The sequence below is a fragment of the Fukomys damarensis genome, unplaced genomic scaffold, assembly GCF_012274545.1.
Source record: "Fukomys damarensis isolate Sample0158 unplaced genomic scaffold, DMR_v1.0_HiC HiC_scaffold_16, whole genome shotgun sequence".
Taxonomy (NCBI): domain Eukaryota; kingdom Metazoa; phylum Chordata; class Mammalia; order Rodentia; family Bathyergidae; genus Fukomys; species Fukomys damarensis.
Window position 1 is genome coordinate 101,340,366 of NW_022900928.1, and position 19,072 is coordinate 101,359,437.

At 49.9% G+C, this 19,072-nt stretch overlaps 2 protein-coding genes across 7 annotated transcripts in view; one reads left to right on the top strand and one right to left on the bottom strand.

The window, feature by feature from the left end:
* Nucleotides 1-14: 14 nt before the first annotated feature.
* On the top strand, nt 15-9,318 carry Cyren (cell cycle regulator of NHEJ). 6 transcript variants are annotated; one of them, XM_033764531.1, is made up of 5 exons: nt 15-925; nt 1,734-1,892; nt 6,667-6,939; nt 7,690-7,765; nt 8,598-9,318. In XM_033764531.1, the coding sequence occupies exons 3-5, from the start codon at nt 6,806-6,808 to the stop codon at nt 8,853-8,855; spliced, it is 468 nt and encodes a 155-aa protein (XP_033620422.1). In that variant the 5' UTR covers nt 15-925; nt 1,734-1,892; nt 6,667-6,805; the 3' UTR covers nt 8,856-9,318. The 6 variants fall into 6 exon arrangements, 5 of the variants coding, with proteins under 5 accessions (XP_033620422.1, XP_010614473.1, XP_010614470.1 ...); XM_010616171.2 differs by lacking the exon at nt 1,734-1,892; XM_010616168.1 differs by lacking the exons at nt 15-925; nt 1,734-1,892 and adding an exon at nt 5,452-5,500.
* The window catches only part of Tmem140 (transmembrane protein 140), an 11,597-nt gene continuing 1,763 nt past the window's right edge, over nt 9,239-19,072 (bottom strand). Inside the window, exon 2 of the mRNA XM_010616167.3 lies at nt 9,239-10,756. Coding sequence (XP_010614469.1) covers nt 10,176-10,756 — 581 coding nt within the window. The 3' untranslated portion in view covers nt 9,239-10,175. The remainder of the gene's footprint in view (nt 10,757-19,072) is intronic.

Below are 19,072 nucleotides of genomic sequence, written 5' to 3' on the forward strand. Positions count from 1 at the left end.
TTTTTTTTTTTTTTTCCTTCAAGTCTTATTGTTACTCAGTCTGGCGTTAGACTCCTGAGCTCAAATGATCTTCCTCCTTCAGCCTCCTGAGTAGACAGAATGATAGGTGTGCACCCTGGCTTCAATTCCTCATTTGAAAACTATAGGAAGGGATTTTTAAGTTAAAGCTTAGCTTTCTGTTAATGTGGGTAGGATTCCCAGCCAAGAGGTAGTCATAACCAAGTAGTTTGTCTATAGGGTAAACTGAGGAGTTATTCACAGGACAGCCAATGAAGTGTGTGATGGGTTGCATTCCTGAGGAACTGGAAGCGGGTTTGGAATTTGTCCCCAGTCAGAGATCTGATAATAATTAATAATACACACTTGGCCCCTCCCCTGCTTGGGAGCCTGGGAGCTAGGTAAAGCTGCCTGCTGTCCATTTTCCCACCAAGGTCAGGCCAGAGGGGAAGGGAAGAGTTGGACTTTGAAATGAGGTTGCTAACTGTTTTTCTAGATTTTCTTCCAAAAAGCATTGTGTTGGCAAGAGATGGGATTTGGGGCGGCTTGTGGACCATCACCTCCAGCCCCTATTCTGCCTTTGGAGCTTGCAAAGCCCATTCTGGCCTGCCAGGGCCTTGGCAGAGGGAGGCTGTTGTGTCCCGCCCTGCTCTGGGTGGGCCCGGCCTCCTCCCTGCTGGCCCACACTGGTCCTTGCTGAGCTGCATCCTTTTGTGCCTTGTGTCTGCAGTTTATTCAGTGGAACATCCACAAGAGTGGCTTGAAAGTGTCTGACCACAGCCTCCCCTCGGACGCCACGGGCCCCTTTGTGCTGTCTGGTTACAGCGGCTACAAGCAGGTGCAAGTCCCCAGGGGCCGGCTTTTTGCTTTCGACTCAGAGGGCAACTACATGCTGACATGCTCTGCCACAGGGGGCGTCATCTATAAGGTAACTGTGTGGGGAGTTGGGGCAGGGGTCCTCCCTTGGGGCCTGAGTCTATGCCAGGCTGAAAGAGCCCTGAGAAGCCTTTGACATGGGGCATACAGCGGGCAGACCTCCTCTCAAAGGCTGCCTCTCACTTCCTCTTAGGAAGGCGGGGAGGGGAAGGACGCCAGGCACCCGCTTCTGCTTGTCCATTCTCTGTCCTTGCCAAAGCTCTATCCTGCCCTTGCTCCTTGGGAACACTTCCTGTTCTAGAAGTCATGGAGGAGCAAAGAAGAGTTGGGAATGGTTGGGCTGGGAGCAGCCACTGGTGTAGGAGGTCCTGGCACATGGCACATTCTGGGTGGCAGAGAAAGTACATCGAGGGAGAGGGAGCATCTCAGTGTTGGGGTCTTGCAGTCAGTGGTGGTGCTCCAGTCCAAGATGACCACAGGCACCTGGTGCCACCCAGGCTCGAGCAGCTCTCCAGGACTTCTCAACACCACCCAGCTACAAGAGGCCAGGAGAGAGGGTACAGAGTCAGCTCCCTCTCCCTCAATGCACTTTATTGTCCAGAGCTCTCTGTGGGCCAAGGACCTCCTGCAGCAATGGCTGCTCCTGTACAGTGTCTCAGGGCTATGTCCTGTAGTCAGGGCAGCAGGTGGACTTCTGGTACAGAAAGTAAGGCAGACTGTATAGGTGTGCTGAGCCTGGCCATCTGCCCAGTTAGGGTGGTAGCCCAGGCCCAAGGTATTGGGCCGCCATAGTGGATACTATGGATGTGTTTGTGTATGCTGCCTGCTGACACTGCACCCTCTCTCCTGGCCTCTTACAGCTGGGAGGTGATGAGAAAGTCCTGGAGAGCTGCTTGAGCCTGGGTGGCCACCGGGCACCTGTGGTCACCGTGGACTGGAGCACTGCCATGGACTGTGGGACTTGCCTCACTGCCTCTATGGATGGCAAGGTCAAGCTGACCACACTGCTGGCCCACAAGGTCTGACAGGCGGCTAAGGGAGCATGGAACTAGCACCATCTCGGGCAACAGGATGGGACAGAACGCCCACTGCTAGCCCCTGCCAGCAAGTGTGCACCATGGTGACTGGGACAGGAGCCTTGTGGGATGGGTGACATGTGCTTCCCGGAGACCAGAAGGAAAACTCAGGGAGGACAGGCAGCGCAGGGCGCTGTGCAGGCCAAGGAGAGAGTGACAGTATTCTGTGTATATTTGTTTATTTGTCTTTTTTTTAAAATGCTTTTGCCATCAGCTGGTGTCCCTTTTCCCTGTGATTGGGGACCATGGTGGGCCTTACTTCCCCATCAGCTCTCCTTGCCCTGTGCCCTGCAAGTCGCGGGGCCTTTGCCAGGGGTAGGACAGGGGCCCACAGCGTTCTGTTTCTGTCAGGCTCCAGGCAAAGTTGGAATGTCCTCTGACTACCTGAGAGTTGGTGGAATTTGTGACAGAAGCCACTTAGGATAGGTAGGGGATGTGCCTCTGGTGCCTGTGGTTATGAGTGACTCTCTCTGGGTCTTACTCTCATTCTTCACCTTGGCATTGTTGGGACTGAATGGTGCCTGCTCCCTGTGCCCTCTGCTGGTGAATAGCGAGACAGTCAGCAATGGCCAAGTTTCCTGAAGGGCACGAGGATTTCCTTCCCACTCTTGGGTCTGAGCTGAGCCTGGGCCAGCTGTGTCCGCACCCCTGCCCTAGGCCTGCACCCAACTCCCTGGCCTGGTACCCTGAAGAGGCAGATTTGCCACAGGTGGGGAACCACCATCCTGTCCCTCCTGCATTCCACAGCTGAGGCTGGGCTCCTGTAGCAGGCACCATGGGGTTGAAGGGCCAGGGCCTGGGCTTGGGGTTCCCATACCGGAAGGGTGACCTTGTCACTTACCCAGAGAAGGCCACTGCTTGAGCTGCCTGAAACAGTCATTGAGAGCACAGGGCTGGCATGGGGACTTTCCTGGGTACCTACTCTTGGAAAAGCACAAAGGTCCTAAGGCCATGGCTCCCCTCTGTTACAGCTGAGGAAAGGTAAGAAGTACTAGGTGTGTAGATGATGGGAGAAAACATCAGGGTCTTAGCAGTAAGTAGTTGCCCGTTTTCAGCCATTTTAGCCCCTCAAAGAAAACCCAGTGTTTTCCACTCACATTCTTCCATCTTTAGCACTGAAACAGCAGCCTCATCTGTTCCACCCAGTGATCTGAAGGACATTCACCCAATGACCCTGGCTTTCATTTGGGCTGAATGCAAGACTCCCCTCCTCACAGTTTCTGTGTCGCATGCCTACAGCTGGCTGACTGTCCCTACGGGTTAGAGCTCCACCGGAACCCTTGAAGCCCTGGTCTTCTTCCCTGACCGGTCGCCCTCGTAGAAGTGCTCATCTTCAGATGCAGTGTGTAGAATTCCACCTCTCCCTCAGTGCACTGGCTCTGCATCCACCCAAGAGCCCCAGCATGCTCCCTCCTTATCTGGAGTGATGGGATTGAGGCGGCAAAGCCCATGTCCCCTCTGTACCTGCCTGGTGCTGGCCACCCACCCTGGCCTGGCCTGGCCTGTGCCTGGAGCCTCGAGGATACATTTCTGCCTCTCTTTCTTCCTCAGATACCTGCCTGCATTCTGCCTGCAGGCTCGGGCCCAAATCCAGCCCCTGGGCATTCAAATGGGCAGGGCTCATTATGATGCCTGGAAGTACAACACACACATTGTGGACCGACTCAGCCTAGTGCATTGTGTTGCCTCACACAGTCAGCACCTAACATTTTATCTATCAATTTAAAAAATAAAAAATGTTAAAATTCCAATGCTGCTGGTATGGATTCTAGTACATGTAAATGCCATAGCTTGGTCCCTTACCCCTGCCTGGGACCTCTCGCTGAAACAAGGCTCTTTTATTTTTGTGCTGGGGATTGAACTGCCTTCACACTGAGCTATATTCCCAGCCTTTTTTTCATTTTCTATTTTTGAGACAGGATTTTACTATGGCTAGGCTCAAACTTGCCAACTTCCTCCCGCCTCAGCCTCCCAGAGTGCTGGGATCACCGGTGTGCGCCACCATTCCTGGATTGTAACAAGGCATCTGCACACACTTGAGTTGCCTGCTCTTGGGCCTCATTTTTTTTTTTTTTTGCTTTCTTAAAGAATTAGTTTTTGCAATGATGGGGATTGAACCTAGGGCCCATGCATGTTAGGCAAGTGCTTTCTCACTGAGCTTCAATCCCAGACCAAAACATTGATTTTAAAGTGGTTGAATCTAGGTTGTGCTAAGTTCACCCCAATTAAACAAAAAAGACAGTCCAGTGGTCAGTGTGAAACCTGTCTGTCCTCGAGCCGTTTCCATTGTACCTATCATAGCATTTGCTTTTTCTGTCTTTGAATTTCTTTTTGGGGGGTGGCCTTGTCCAGATGACATGAGTCCCACTAACAGCAGTTTTTCAGCTCCCCCCGCCCCCCTAGGAGGATTCCGTGCTTCTTCCCCTGCTCCTTAAGACTTCTCCAGACTTAGGGCCAGAGGACTCTTGGTCACTTAGACACATCTTGGTCACTTAGATGCCTTCATAGTGGCGCTGGACTGTGGTGGTGTTGGGGCAGCCTGCTTCTACCCCAGACCACCGACTTGGCAGCACACTGAGCCCTAACTCAACTTTGCCTGGGGTTGAGGATCAGCCTGCGGAAGAGCCGGAGGGCGCTTCCCCAGGGCAAGGGCGTCTTGGCTCCGCTGGCTCAGGGGAAATGTATATCAGGCTCTCCGGCACCTCTGACAGCTGCTGTTATTCGGTAAATCTCACTCAGTACCCTAACTCCTCACTGGGGTCAAAACCTGCCGGCCAGGTGTGGTCACCCCTAGCTCTCCAAGTGCAGGGACGGGATCCCCTGTGGCTGTGGACGTGGCGTTTCCAGTAGGGGGTTCTCTCTTGGTCCTTTTTAGACTCCTCTGAGCCACGAGTGGGATTTTCCTTGGCGCCAACGCCAAGTGCTCAGCACAGCGCTGAGCACTGCGGGAGTGTGGCAGGGAAGAGTCCTCTCGCGACGCCCGCATTGATGAGGACAGCAGCTGTGCACCGGGTCTCAATTCCTCTCCGTGCACCGCGCTGCCTTACGCGTCGGGAGCGCTGACTTTGGCTTCCGGGAGCTCCCCAACGGGACTTCAACAACCCCAAACCCCGTCCTTTACCCTACTTGTTGATCAGGGGTTTGGGAATGGTCACGTTCATTCTCCAACAAGGTGCGCCTTCTGTCGCGTCTGCAGCTCTAGTTAAGAACCTGGTGCCGGCCGCACATGCTGCCGCAAGCCTGTAATTCCAGAACTGGGGGAGGCTGAGGCAGGAGGACGGCAAGTTCGAGCTCAGCTTGGGAAATTTTAATGATTTAGCAAAACCCTGCATCGTAAATAAATACATGTATACATACATAAATGGGCTGGGGATGGAGCTCTGCAAAAGCCCACCTTCTCCTAAGAAAGGACTCAGTGAGGGACGGACACAGTGCAGCCTGCAGGGGGCGCGCGAGCGCAGGCGGAAGGGCGGGAGAAGCGCACGGCCGGATGCGGCGGGGTAACAGCGAGGCCGGTCCGGGCGCAAGGCGGAGCCCCACGCGAGCGACGGGTACGCGCGGGCGCGGGAAGCCCAGGAGCTAGGGGCAGCTCGGGGATTTCGGACTGCAGGGGACGGCGCCATATTGTGTGGCCGAGTTCCAGCTTGGGGGAGGAGATTACTGGGGACTGAACCCAGGGTCTTTGTACTGAGTGGCGTACACCGCCCTTTCTACTTTGTATTTTGAGACTGGAGCTGCTGTAGTTTAGTTGCCGAGCAGGCCTTGAACTTGCTGTCCTCCTGCCTCAGCCGCCTAGTTTGCTGAGATTACACCAACTTGGTTTCTCAATGTTTGTGACCGTGTGCAAGCTTAACACTCAGTTCCTCCTGTGTGCAAAGGACTTAAGTTTCTGTACCCAGTAGGCAGCGCTGTGTGCTTACTAGCTGGTCAGAGTGACTCACCAGCGTCCGAATTCTCCAGAACCGGAGACAGTGGCACAGATCTGTTCTCTGGCTAGATGGATTAGGACGATGGTCTAATTTTTTCCTAAATTCTGGGCAGCCATTATGGACGAGCTATAAACGGTCACCAAATTAAGAGGAGGATTTTTTACTCTTGCCTGGGGATGATGTTCTCAGGCGGGAGCATCCAGTTCCTAAGAGAAAGGTAGAGACTCAGCCTGAGTATTGAGTCTTAGCCCTTTCCCTGGGTAGGGATTGAGCTCAGTACTGAAGGCTAAGCGGAGAGAAAGGGACGCCAAGTTCCACATCTTGGAGAGGGGAAGGGTTCTGCACAAATGGACAGCCAGGCACAACTAGACTTTTTGACCCCTCTGGTGGGTTAGAAGTGACCGGTCGGAAGTGTCTTCAGGTCAAGGTGTGAGGGCGTTGGCCATTAAAACTACTGGATGGGTGGCCTTGGGTTCCCGGACCCGTTACTATGCAGGAAGTGAAAAGTCTGGGTGGTCTGATGAGGCAGGCATCATGGTCCATAATTTGGGGGTGGGATTGGCTGGAATGCTGAGGCGAGGGGACACCAGTGAGTTCACTTCCTGGGAATGCTACCTCAGGGGCAGTGGCTTCTGGGAGGCATTTCCGGCTGAGTCTGCTGCCTGTGGAGCACTGGATTTGTCTCCCTGACCCATCCTCCTGCCACCCATCTTCCCACCTGAGTCTGCTGGACTTGTGGCTGACGGGAGGGTGCTGGCTATGGACTCACCAGACTTTCTTCTTTGTAGGCATTAATGGTCGGCTACCACTTGGGACACCTAGGCCTCTAACTCCTGGTGTGATGAGACAGTGGGATTCACTGTTTTTAATCAAAGACGCAGCTCAGTAAGCCTGGGGCCTGACTCCACTTTGTGGGAAACCGTAGGGATGGAAACATTAAAATCTGAGACCAAAAAGAGAGTCCTTCCCTCATGGATGACAGCCCAGGTGGCCGAGAGGAGGGTGGTGCCATCGAAGACCCCCAAGAAGAGGAGGATGGTGGAGGCTGCAGTGGCAGCAAGGTGGGACAAACTCTGGACAGGGCACTTTGGGGGAGGACTGGGAGGGGACTGTCAATGGCTGGGGGCCACCAAAGTGGACCGTGTGCCCTTGAGTTCTTGGGAAGTGAGCAGTGTTGTCCCATCATCCACCTGTGCCTCTCCTGCCAGGCCCCACATGGTCAGTCAGCACAGACAGTAGGTTCAGGTGCTCAGGTGCCAGTTGTCCAAAACACCACTCCTCACTTACAACAAAAACATCAGGTGGATGGGCACTGGTCTGCCTGCTCTTTCCACAGACAGAGCTTGGGGCTGGAAGGTGGAGTGGCAGAAAGTCAGAAGCTGTGGGGCGGGTTCATTGGGGTGGTAGTGGGGGCAGGAGGATCTTGGCTGCCTCATCAAGTGGGAGGGGACGTCCCTGCTGCTGTCCTGGGCGGGGCTCAGCACTACCTTCTCCGGCTCTTTTAAGTCCAGGTCTGTTGGGGGTCAAGGCTTAGCCTGCTGGCCTGGATCTGCTCCCATCCCTTGTTTGTATTACATGGGTGACTCAGGAGCCAGCTGTCATCCCCTAGACCCAGGTCCCTGCAGGGGGATATAGTTGGTGGATGGTGGGAAACCCCATGCCTGTCACCAGGCCACAAGGATGAGGAAATCATGCTTGGGCCTGGCGGAAGCCCTTCATCTTCAGAGGTACGGCTGTGCTTGTCCTTGGTGGGAAGGCTCATTTCCTTTCTCCTCTGGGACTTGAGACCCTCTGTGGCTTGTGTCTTTCAGACGCCTTGAAGCGAAGACCGTGTACTGCATGAATGAGGCTGAGTTGGTGGATGTGGCCTTGGGGATCCTGATTGAGGTAGAGGCACTGTGTCCCTTCTTCAGTAGACTGAAGTTCACGGGCAGAACCAGCTGAGGCCCTTGGTCACAGTAGCCTCTGCTCCTTTCTCAGCCATGCTGCCCTCAGTCTTTCCTCGCTTGGGGTGTGCGCCCTGTGAGGTGACCCTTCAGGGCCAGGTCCCGGGCAGGGTGGGTGCAAGGGACAGCGTTTGGGGTGACTGTGTAACCTGGAATATATGTGGAGGTTACATGAAGCGTTCCCTGTCATGTTCTCAGAATGGGGCCTGGCTGGGGGAGCACCATCTCCTTAGCAGAACGCTATGCATTTCTCACTCTTGAGGTATGAATAGTAGTACCACCTTAGGGTTGTGTAGGACTTTATGGTTTGCCAGATGCTTTTACTCAGTGTATTATCTCATGAACCCTCACAGTAGTCCTGTGGTATACTAATATACAACTATTATTCCCAAGAAACTGTGACACAGGGACTTACTTGTCTTAGTTCTGCAAGGGACCTTGGGCCCATAGCAGGTTTTGTAACTTGGGCCCTTTCCATTCTCTCACTCTGCCTTTCCAGCCATGTTATTCTGTTTGTTTCTTTTTCTTTGTATTCAGCTGTTCTTCCCACCCCTGCCTGCTTCCCCCCTTACTAGGTCCTGATTTCTTCATGAGCCTGAGGAGCTAGTGTGGGGTGAAGAGAGGGTAGCTGACTGTGAGGTGGGAGCAGTCCCTGGCCTGGTCACCCACTGGCTTTGCGGTTGCTTTGGGTGTGTCCTGTGTCATTGACAGACAAACTGGGACTTTAGGAAATGAGATTCGTGCTTGAGCCTGCCTTTTCTGCTGCTCCACAGGGCCGCACCCAGAAGCCCTGGGAAGAGCCAGCTGTGGCAGATGCAGAGAAGACTGAGCTCTGCCCCACAGTATCTGGGTCTCCTCATTCGAGCTCTTGTGGCAACAGCGAGGAAGAGGACAGTGGGAACGACAGGCTGGCCCTGGGCCTCAGCCCTTCCCAGAGGCTGGAGACGTCCACCTCTGCCTATAGCAGGAGCCCGGTGCAGCAGGAGGTGGAGGATGTGTTCAAATATGTCAGGGAGATATTTTTCAGCTAAGGGATGAACTGCCTGCTGGGCTTTTCTGCTGAGGGAAGCTGGGCACAGCTAGGGCTGCCTCCCCGGACCTGGTTGAGTCATTGTAGCTAAGAAGCCTGGGACACCCTGGGCCTTGGAGACTTGAGTTCCTCCCACACTGTGCCTGCCTCTGGCTCAGCAAGTCCGGAATCCCAGCCATCTGTCCTGTGCAGTTACCAGGTTCCAGGGGAAATGAGGCCATGGGGTTCAGCTTACCGGAACCTAATACTTTTCAAGGAGGAGCGTGGCCACAGAGTACATTGGAATTCGTAGAGTTTAGTCAGCACAATCTTAGGGGAGGCCTGTGTTAAAAACAGCCTCTGTCCCAAGGCTGTGTGTCGGGGATGCCAAGCACCAGGGCTGCCCTGCAGATGGGTGAGCTAGATAGGCCTCCCCCGTTCTTCCTGTGAAGTGAGAGTAGGACAGGAGCACAGAGGATGGACTACAGACAAAAGACCATGCCAGAGCCTGTGTTTCTGTCTCTGTATTCAGTGCAGCTTTAGACAGGTATAGAATGAGGAAATCATTCTAATCTGTAGGTACTGAAAAATATACAAAATCCTCCCAACACATGAGTTGTTATGCTTCTCTCCTTTGCGGTTCCGGCTAGAGAAGCGCCAGGGGAGCCATTCAGTTTCCTTCTCCTGCCCAAGCATTGCGACTTTCTCTCCAAACTCATGGGTTACCTAGTGGTAGTGGTTGGCCAGCTGACCCCTGCTGTATCTGCATCAGGCCCTGCATGTTCCACTGTTGGATCCCTCCAGGGTCCTTCTGGGGCCTTTGGAAGGGGAGTCCTTGGAGTGGCCCACACAGTGACTTGCACAGAACAGGAGCAGGCACTTGCTAGCCGGGCCCTGGAGACACGAGGTGCTCTCAGTATAGCATGGTCCCCTTAGTTGCCATCAGCCTTCACTGGGCTGCAGTCTGGTGATTTGGCAGATCAGTCTGGAAATCTCCCCGTCACAGGACTCCTTCCCTCTTGTCCTGAGTTTAGAGCAAGAATCACCCAGGTGGGTTAATGATAGCGAGAATCCATGTGGCCTTGAGCTGCGTGGTTCTAGGGTGTCCTCGGAAGGACACAGTCCTATACTAAGAAGCTGCGGCGCCCCAGCACCCCAACTGTTCTGGTCTCCTGGACCCTGGGCCCTATGTGCTCCATGGACGTTTGTCTGCTGGAGCTTGAGATCAGCGTTAGCTATGAAACAAGGTGTCCGGGAAGAAGGGCCAGCCCATGCTTCTCCGGCATCTGCTTGGAGCACTGCTGGGATGAACCCTTGCAATCACTTCCGCCTTTAGATAGGACTAGCAGGCCTCAAGCTTGGTCTTGTCCACCTTGGTCCTTGGACGGTACAGGATGGTTGCCCTGAGCAGCAGGATGAGCAAGGCCTGGGCCAGGACCAGATTGAGAAAGCCAGGCCCGAGCAGGGAGAGCCCAGTCCACTTCCACACAAAGGAGAGGAAGAGGCCCAGGCCGCTGGCCAGCATCATGGAGGATGTGGCCAGGAAGCCCACCGCCAGCTGCCACTCCCCCTCATTGCCATTGCATTGGGCTAGGAGGAGAGGCAGTGGAACAAAGAAAGTGAGCACCAGGGCTCCGTACACGCCAAGCCTGGCCAGGGCCAGGCCGACCCGAGGGACCCCTAGGGCCTCCAGCTCTGGGAACTGGTGACACCGCAGGGAGCCGATGTCCTCATCCCATAGGCAGAAGTTGTAGAAGCCGATTCTGAGGTTGGGCAGCTCTGTGAAGTTGCCGGCCTTCCAGAGGAGCGTGTAGAATAGTAGGGCAATGACCACAGCCACGAGGGTCATTATGCCCACGAAGGGCAGGTGCTCACCTCGCCGTGCCCTGGAGGCAGCCATCTCTCCTGGCCTTTGCAGGGGACCTGTGGGGAAGTCACACCAGTGAATGTCCAGCTTTCCGTCTTCCCCAGCTGCTGCTCCTTCATCCCCCTCCAGGTACTGCATTAAAAACCAGGGCAAAACTCCCCATACTCTGCCCCCACCTGGTTGCCAGCAGCCAGGACTGCCTGAGAGTCCTGCACTGGATCGGCTGAGGGAAGGGCCCTGGGCCGAAGGCCCTGCTGCAGCCTAAACAGAGTAGGCATTTGGAGCTCTGTGAGGGAGTTTCTCCGATCCCCACTGCTGGGGACCCGAAGGTGGGGGACAGTGCTGCAGATCCAGAAGTGTGGCTCACCACGGCTGCCACGACCACCTGGAGAGCTGTGAGAGCTTCTCCTGGGTAGGTCACACCTCAGTCAAGTCCTGACTGTGTTTGTAAAGCTCTGCAGCTCACTGGAATCAGCCTGGGCTGATTGTCACCTGGCTCTCTCTCAGGCTCATTACAGGGCAAACAGGTTATCACCTGGGATGAAATCACATCGTAGCATTCACTGCTGTTAAAATGTATACAATTTTTTCTGATAATGATTCTGATTAATATATACTGTAAGAGATATTTTTAAGCTCGTCATGGTGGCGAATGCCTGCAACTCCAGCTGCTCAGGAGGCTGAGGCAGGAGGATTGCAGGTTCAAGGTCAGCTGTGCAATTTAGTGAGATCCTGTTTCAAAATAAAAGGGCTGGTGGTGTTACTCTGGTACAGGCCTTGCCTAGTTGTGTGTGAGGCCCTGGGTTCCAACGCAGAACTGCAAAATAAAAATAGCCTTTTTTCTCAGTCTGCACATAGAACTGCTGTTAGTATTCCACCAATATTTTTCTTAAGTGCTGATATATTTTCAGATAATCATAGTATTGAACATAATACTGTTTTCACTGAATATTGTGAACATTTCTCAAAGCTGTTATTCTTCAAAAGCTTAGTTAGCACTTGCATAAAATTTCATATCACAGCCATTGCACTATTAGCTGACAAGTTGTTTCCATTTTCCACTGTTGCCATGGTGAAGCTGCCTCCTGTCTGGAATATGATTTTTCCAAAGGTTAGATCTGTAAAATCACAGTCTGGGTCAAGAGTAGTGTGCCTCTCATATTGCCGAACTAACCTACAGAAAACTTGCTAATTGCAGACCTTCTGGGTATATAGAAAAGTGCCTGTTTCATTATGTTCTCATTATTTTAGAAAAATTTTTTTTTTTATACAGAAGGATTTTTCTCAAATTGGCCTCTAGAACAGTAGTGTGAATGTTGTGCCTTTACCTGAGTATGCTTTCCAGTAGGAATAAAAGAGCCACTCACATGGAGGATGGCAAAGAACCCAGAGCTCACGTCTTGTGAGGCACAGGCCCTGGGCTGGCGGCTCAGAGTGGTGTCCTGTGAGCCTCGGCCTGGGCGTCAGGTGGGCTCAACAGTGAAGTGAAGTGTGGCCTTGGTGGCCCTGGCGTGGATGCTGTGGACCAGCTTTGTCCTCCACAAACTGCCCTGCTTTCCCACAGCCGGCTGGAGTGTCTGCCTGACTCCAGATAGTACATCCACATTGCACAACGGAAAGGGACCAAGTGGAAAGAAAGGGGCCAGGATGAGGGAGGGAGGGAGGAAGAAAGAAGAGAGAAGGAAGGGAGAAAAAAGGAGATGGGGAGAGAAAAGAGAAGAGAGAAATAAGGAGAGAAGGGGAGCTGAGAGAGGAGAGAAAGTGGGTAGGGAGGGAGAGCAGAGAGAGGCTCCATTCACAGGCCCGAATCTGCCAGGCACAAGAGCTGAGACTTCTCAGCAGTCTTGGCAGAGCCCTGGGTGTGGCGGCTGGCGGTGAGCAGGTGCCTGCTCAGACAAGGTCCTGAAGTGTGTGACCTGCACCTGGCCCCTGCAGTGGCTCCCCGCACCCCGAGAAGCTCAGCAGTGACGCAGAACGGAAGCAGAAGCTGTCTCAGGGCAAGCCTTGGCAGCTGCCCCTCAGGGGCATTTACCAGGTAAAGGCTTTGAGGCCCAAGGGGAAGAAGAACCTTCTTTGCATGGAGTTGGAGATCCTTGAAGCAATGACTTGCTACAAAAGGGCCTATTAAAATTAAAAAGTGGCTTTAGTTACTGGCTACTAGACTGATAGAATGACAAATTTAAACAGTCTGGCCAATGGTATGGAAGAATCCCCAACATATTTTGTAGGATTTTACAATTCAAACAAATACTGTAAAAACCTATGCTTGTATTTTTAATGGTTGGGCATTTTAGGACGTGGCGTGGATTGATTGCTAGGGTGGAAACCGCCGTTCACACTGTGCTGTAGGAAATAGGGCCTGTCTTGCTCACAGTGTCCTGGAACCACCCAGGATGGGCGTTGGGTACTTTTAAAAATGATCCCTCTTGTTCATCCTGTTGAAATTGTGTTATATAACATTGTTTATATGAAGATGGAGCTCAACTGTAAAAAAGTGAACATGGGCTTCTAGGAAGTGAGATTTCGTCGGCCGTCTCATGCTGCAGCTCCTAGCCGGGTGCTGGAAGCCTTTGTTTTTGACTTCCTCATTTTCTCTCAACTGACATTTTGGAGGTTTTGAATGGAATGAAGCAAAATAAAACTAGAGCCAAATGGTGCGAGACGAGGCTTGTGGAGAAAGGAGAGTCTCTGCTTCCCTCCCCTTTTCTCTTCATCTGCGCGCAGAATTAAGTCCCAGCTCCTGTGCCTGGTGCTTGATCTTCTCCACTGTCTGCGGAACTAGACTTGTAGCCCTCTGCTGAGGCCCAGCTCTTTTGCCCTCCACACCAGCTCCACAGGGTGCAGCCTGCTTGGCTCTCTCCTGTGGGCTACACAGACATCTCCAGCACCTCTGGTGGGGAGGGTTGGAGACCAGTCCTTCTTCCCCCGAACATTTTACAGGGACAGTATCTGATACTTGGTTGGAAACCTTGCAACTTGCTGCCCCAAGAACCTGCCCTGTATTTTTGGTTTTTAGCAATCCTGGCAATCACGTTCTCACGACAATGAGCTTTTTCATTCCCTTTAATAATAATCCTGGCTTCCTGCAGAGGGCAAAAGGAGAGACCTCTGAGTCACTATGGCCATTTTTAGATGAACGTTTTCCTGTTTATAATAAAGTAATCATGCTGATTGCAGAAAACTAGAAAAATATGTGAAGAGCAGGCTTTTACAGAAAAGACTAAAAAATCATTTACAACTTTTGACCATAGAAGTAACCAATCTTTTAGCACATTTCCTTTGCATACCTAGTATTTCCCCCAAAATAAGACTTAGCTGGAAAATAATCAACCTTAAAAACTAGAGCCGAAAAATGCCAGCCCCATCAGCCTCCCTCATCTGCCTCACAGAGTAGCCACCCTGCAAGAGAACAGTGACGGCAGGAAAGACAGGGATGGGCTGATGGGGCTGGTGTTTTTCATCTCTAGTTTTCAAGGCTGATTATTTTCCAGACAGGTCTTATTTTCAAGAAAAGAGGGTAGATGGGATCATATACATACATTTGCATTTCATTTTGTGAAGACCATTGTAGCATAAACATTTCTCTATGTCATTAGAAATGTTTCCTAAATAATATATCATAGTCACATCATAGTCTATAGTTTTTACAGATTATATTTTATGACATTATTTAATAATATAGTGCTACAGTGAATATATGAATCAGTTTATTCTTCCAGAGCAGCCGAAGAGAATGACTGTCACTCTTTTTACTTAGCTTTTTTTTTTTAGGGACAGGGTCTCACTATGTTGCCCAAGCTGGCCTTAGACTTCTGGGCTCAAGCCGCCATCCTGCCTTAATTTCCAGAGTAGCCAGGACTTCAGGCCTGAGACATTTTATTTGAGAATGTGCAAAGGATGAGATAACATCCTCTGTAATAGTGCGTATTCCTAAGTCTTGGTGACAGCCGATGGATGAGTCACTGTTAATTTTCCTTCCAGAATTAGTATAGTAGTTTAATATTTTCAATTGTTTGGCAACAGTCTATATTTCTTCCCTTGTGAAATGCTATCTGCTGTTTTCTTCTTAAACACATTTTGAGATTTATTCTTTGTCAGTCTGTGTGAGTCCTTTGTAATAAAGGCTGCAAACTGTCAGAGTAAAGCAGAATTCTTTTGCTGCACAGGGGCCTCTGGCACTCCAGGTCCATGTGTGGGTTTGGCCATAGTCACTGCCAGCTACAGGGTGATATGGCCTGAGGAGAAAAGATTCTGCTTGAAGGGGAGCAAATGCCCAGTGAGGGAATGCAAGGCAGGTATCCAGATAACATCAGAAGATCAGTTGGAGGTAGCCTTTTATTTGTTTGATTGCTTAAGCCTCTTCCTTAGGTGATCAGCCTAATAAAAGACCGGGGTGGGGGTGGGGTCGTGTGGCTGAACGAGGCACACTGTATCATTTAATTCTAACTTATGTTCTTCTCAGGCTCATATTCAGAGGGAACCTCTCCTGAGAGCGTGGCTGAGGGGCGGTTAGTTTCTGGCAGCCTGTTACATTAAATACCCCTCTGGCTGGCTGTGGGGCTTACAGGGCGTCTCCACCCTGTGCACCTGGATACCAGATGGAGATGTGGAGATGTGAAAAGCAAATCAGGCCTGGCGCCCTCCTGGCTCCGACTGAGCACGCCTGCCTGTGAGAGGCACTGGGAAGGGCTGCTCACACGCGGAAGATGCCAAAGCACCTCTCCCTTGCTTCAGCTGAAGAGTCAAGATGAAATTCACAAGGACCCACAGTACACGGTGCTCCTGTCCGTAGAGGGAGGTTCAAAGTTCCAATCTCCAAGCTTAGGCACAACTGGGTCTTTTTCACTTCAGCTAAAATACCTCTTAGCTAAACATTATATGTCTGTTGATCATACGCTTATTTATACATTCTATTTTTTTTTTTTTTTTTTTTTTTTTGTGATACTGGGGTTGAACTCAGACCTTTGCACTAAGCTACATCCCAGGCTCCTTTTATAAAAAATGTTTTATTTTGAGACAGGATCTTGCTAAGTTGCTAAATTGTGCAGGCTAGGCTTGAATTTATAATCCTCCTGCCTTAGCCTTCTGGTGTCCTGGGATTATAGACATCTGTCACCAAGCCTAGCTATAACTTCTAATTTGTCACTCTCCTAATCATGGCTTTAGTTAGTATATTCTTACTCCAACATTTAGGATCCCAACAACATTCCTCTTTACTGCATCTTACATAAAAACAAATCAAATCCCCCTCATTCTGAGTTGTCTTCGATTTGCTCTTCTTACCTGAATGTCTAGTGGTATTCAGGCAGCAGACTTTATCAAGCTGGGCTTGCTTAGTTTTCCCTGAATTTACCCGAGTTCCCCAACTCTATGCCTCTGTCCTTATATTGTCCCCAGGACTTTGCCTTCTCCCCCAGGGTAGAGCACCCTGCAGTGGAAAATCCATGCCATCTGCTAAGTGCTCCAGAAATCCTTAATGTACCAGTGGAGAGGAATGGAGTGCCAGCAGAGACTGCCCCCAATCAGGTAGTCGTATGTCTCCTTCCGTCACCTCTTTCAGTCCGTCCTGTCACTCTGAGTCTTGTGGCCTTGGGTATGTTATGTCACACCCTGCACCCCACATGGCCTTCCGCAGTGCACTGCCTGTCACATTGTGTCTCACGGCGGACACAAGTTAATATCTGCAAAAGTGAGTCATGCTGAGTATCACACATCTGCTCTGGTCATGATGAGGAAGCAGTGATGCCGGGGAGAAAAAGGTAACCAAGGCGAAGTGGCATAGAGACTGAGGAGTGGGTGTGCAGCACAAGTGGAAGGAGACACTCGGGAGAAAATGAAGTCAGAACAATAAGTTCTGATGGGGAGCCAGGAGAGATGTTTTCTTGTCAGCGGAGGCCACCAGCTCTGGCTTCAGTCTTTCTGGCTGAACACATTTAAGATTAAGTGTATTCATGGTCTGGGTGTGGCTCTCACAAAAATAAAAAGGGAAGAAGAAAGGGAAATGTGTCATATTTCCTTTGGCAGAAATATGAATCCAGGTTCTAATTTTTCAAAGCTGGGCAACAGCAGTGGTTCTTGGATGTGTGAGTTGGTGGCGGCTCCCTGGATTGTCCAACGTGCTCAGTGGTGGCCCTGCCTAACACCAAGTGTGTCATGGACACTGCAGTGTTTAGATCTACTTAATTCTCCCAGGCAAATAAAAACAGCTTAGCAGCAGAAACAGAACAACACTGTGAGACTGAGACATACAGTCAGACCTGTGGGTTTAGGACCCCACTTGGGTGACAAGCCATTGAAATAGATGCTTACACAGTTCCATTAATATTGATGTGCCATCTGTTCAGTTGTTTGAGTTTGAGTGTTTATTTCTCTAGCAGATAACTCAAGCTGAGAAAAAAGGTTATATGAAATTGCAAGGGGCTGGGGATTTAGCTCAGTGGTGCCTCACCTGGCTGGCAAGCACAAGGTCCTGAGTTTGATTCCTGATACCAGGAAAAAAAAAGAAATTGCAAGGGATAAAAAATACTTTCTAGAAATGTGACAATGACTGTAAACTGGGGGCTGCTGCTTATTTGGGTTTTACTGGCCACCTGTACCAGCCCGATCATGGAAGGCTGAGATTCACCATGCCCAAAGCAGTTGGAGGATCAGTGTTGCTAGAAGTCGGTGCTGCTTCTACTCCAGATCTACAGCTGTTCCGTTGACTCATCACCTTCTCCCACTGCAGAGGCCAGAGTCTCACCTGTCACCCCACCAAGGCCCATTTTGGGGGAACCCCTTGAACCAGGGACCCTGTATTAGCCAGAGACACCCTGGGCAAACAGATGCCACCTTGACTGAGCTCTCAAGCTTCTTAGGAGCCAGACACTAAACATGTTGAAAAAAGATAATTACACACTTTGAAAAGCTATGGAAAGAAAATAAACAGTGAAGCAAGGAAGGGAAATTGGCAAGAAAAAGCAATGATGCCATATTAAAGGGTCAGGGAAGATCTCTTTGCAGAAAGACATTTGGTTTGAGACCTGTAAGAGTTTCTTATTAACCAATGCTCAACCAATTGATAAGTTTAATTGAAAAAGGAGAAAAACACAACAAAAGGTCCTCACCTCTCTCCCCATAATTTCACATGCACTCAAAAAGAAACATTAAAAAAAAATCTAGACAAAATACATATTTGGTTTAAGAATAAGAAAGAATATTTTGAACTTAAAGGCAAATAAAAATTGTACAGGTTTCACTGTTTAAAAAATGTAGATTTCTGTTCTCACACAAAACACAAATGAAGTTAATGAGCATGGAAGTTAATAAGCATGGTCTAACAAATATGAACTGACTAATATACCTAATGCGTAAAATGTTCACGCAAACAGTTAAAATATTAAACTCCATTAAAAACAAGCCTCAAAAGTAACAAAAGAATGCAAAGTGGTTAACTAGTCATGAAAAGTAATCTATACTTTTCCTAGTGCATTCAAAGACGTGTCAAGTAATAAAACCTATGTGTTTCCTATCAAATCTGTAGTTAGAAACACTTGATGATACCAAGAGTGGCCAAACTGGATTTCTCACAGTGATTGACATTTTTTGCAAATTTCCTGGGAGGTACTTTGGCAATATGCATTAAATATCTGCTTCACAGTCATTATCTTTTTGGCTTAGTAATCTCACTCTTATGAATTTATCCTTAGGCTAAATTAGAAATGAAACCAATAATTTATATTTAGAAATGTTCATCACAGTGTTATTTTGGCAAAAAGTGGGAAGCAACTTAAATTTCCCATTTAAGAAGTAAATGATTAAAAAAAGAAGTAAATGATGACACATCAAGATGATGAGACATTTTGCAGCTTTTAGGTAAAGCAGGTATAAAACTTCACTGTAATATGAGTGCATCTATATAAAAATGCACAGAAAAAAAGGCTATAGAATTATTTTAAAATTTCTGGCATTTGTGGCATTTCTGGGAGGTGGCATTATAAGCAATTGTTCTTTCCTTCTCTCTCCCTCTTTTTTTTTTTTTTTTTTTTGTGTTCGGGCGGGTTATTGTTAGAGATGAAAGGGACAATAATTGAAATGAAACTCATCAGTATTGAAGGCCTCATGACAAGAAGCAGAGAGGGTCATGGTGACATAGACTGTGGACAGGCAGAGCTCAGGAACTTGTGGTTTGCACCCATGAAGGAGCCAGACCAGGGTAACTCAAGTTTTAATAAGATGAGCCTATATGCAAGCGGTGGCTTAAGCACATTTTTCATCTTTCTTTGCTTCAGCTCCATTATTTTTTTAAAAAAATTATGACTCTGCCACCTGCCTCACAAACGCAGGGTCCTGCGTTCAATCCCCCATACCAAAAAAAAAAAAAAAAAAAAAAA

Excerpts from the sequence above, each read along its gene's own strand:
- Cyren (XM_033764531.1), top strand. The coding sequence starts at position 6,806 with ATGGAAACATTAAAATCTGAGACCAAAAAGAGAGTCCTTCCCTCATGG. Across the intron at positions 6,940-7,689 it reads GAGGCTGCAGTGGCAGCAAG|ACGCCTTGAAGCGAAGACCG; the intron begins GTGGGACAAACT and ends TGTGTCTTTCAG. Across the intron at positions 7,766-8,597 it reads CCTTGGGGATCCTGATTGAG|GGCCGCACCCAGAAGCCCTG; the intron begins GTAGAGGCACTG and ends GCTGCTCCACAG.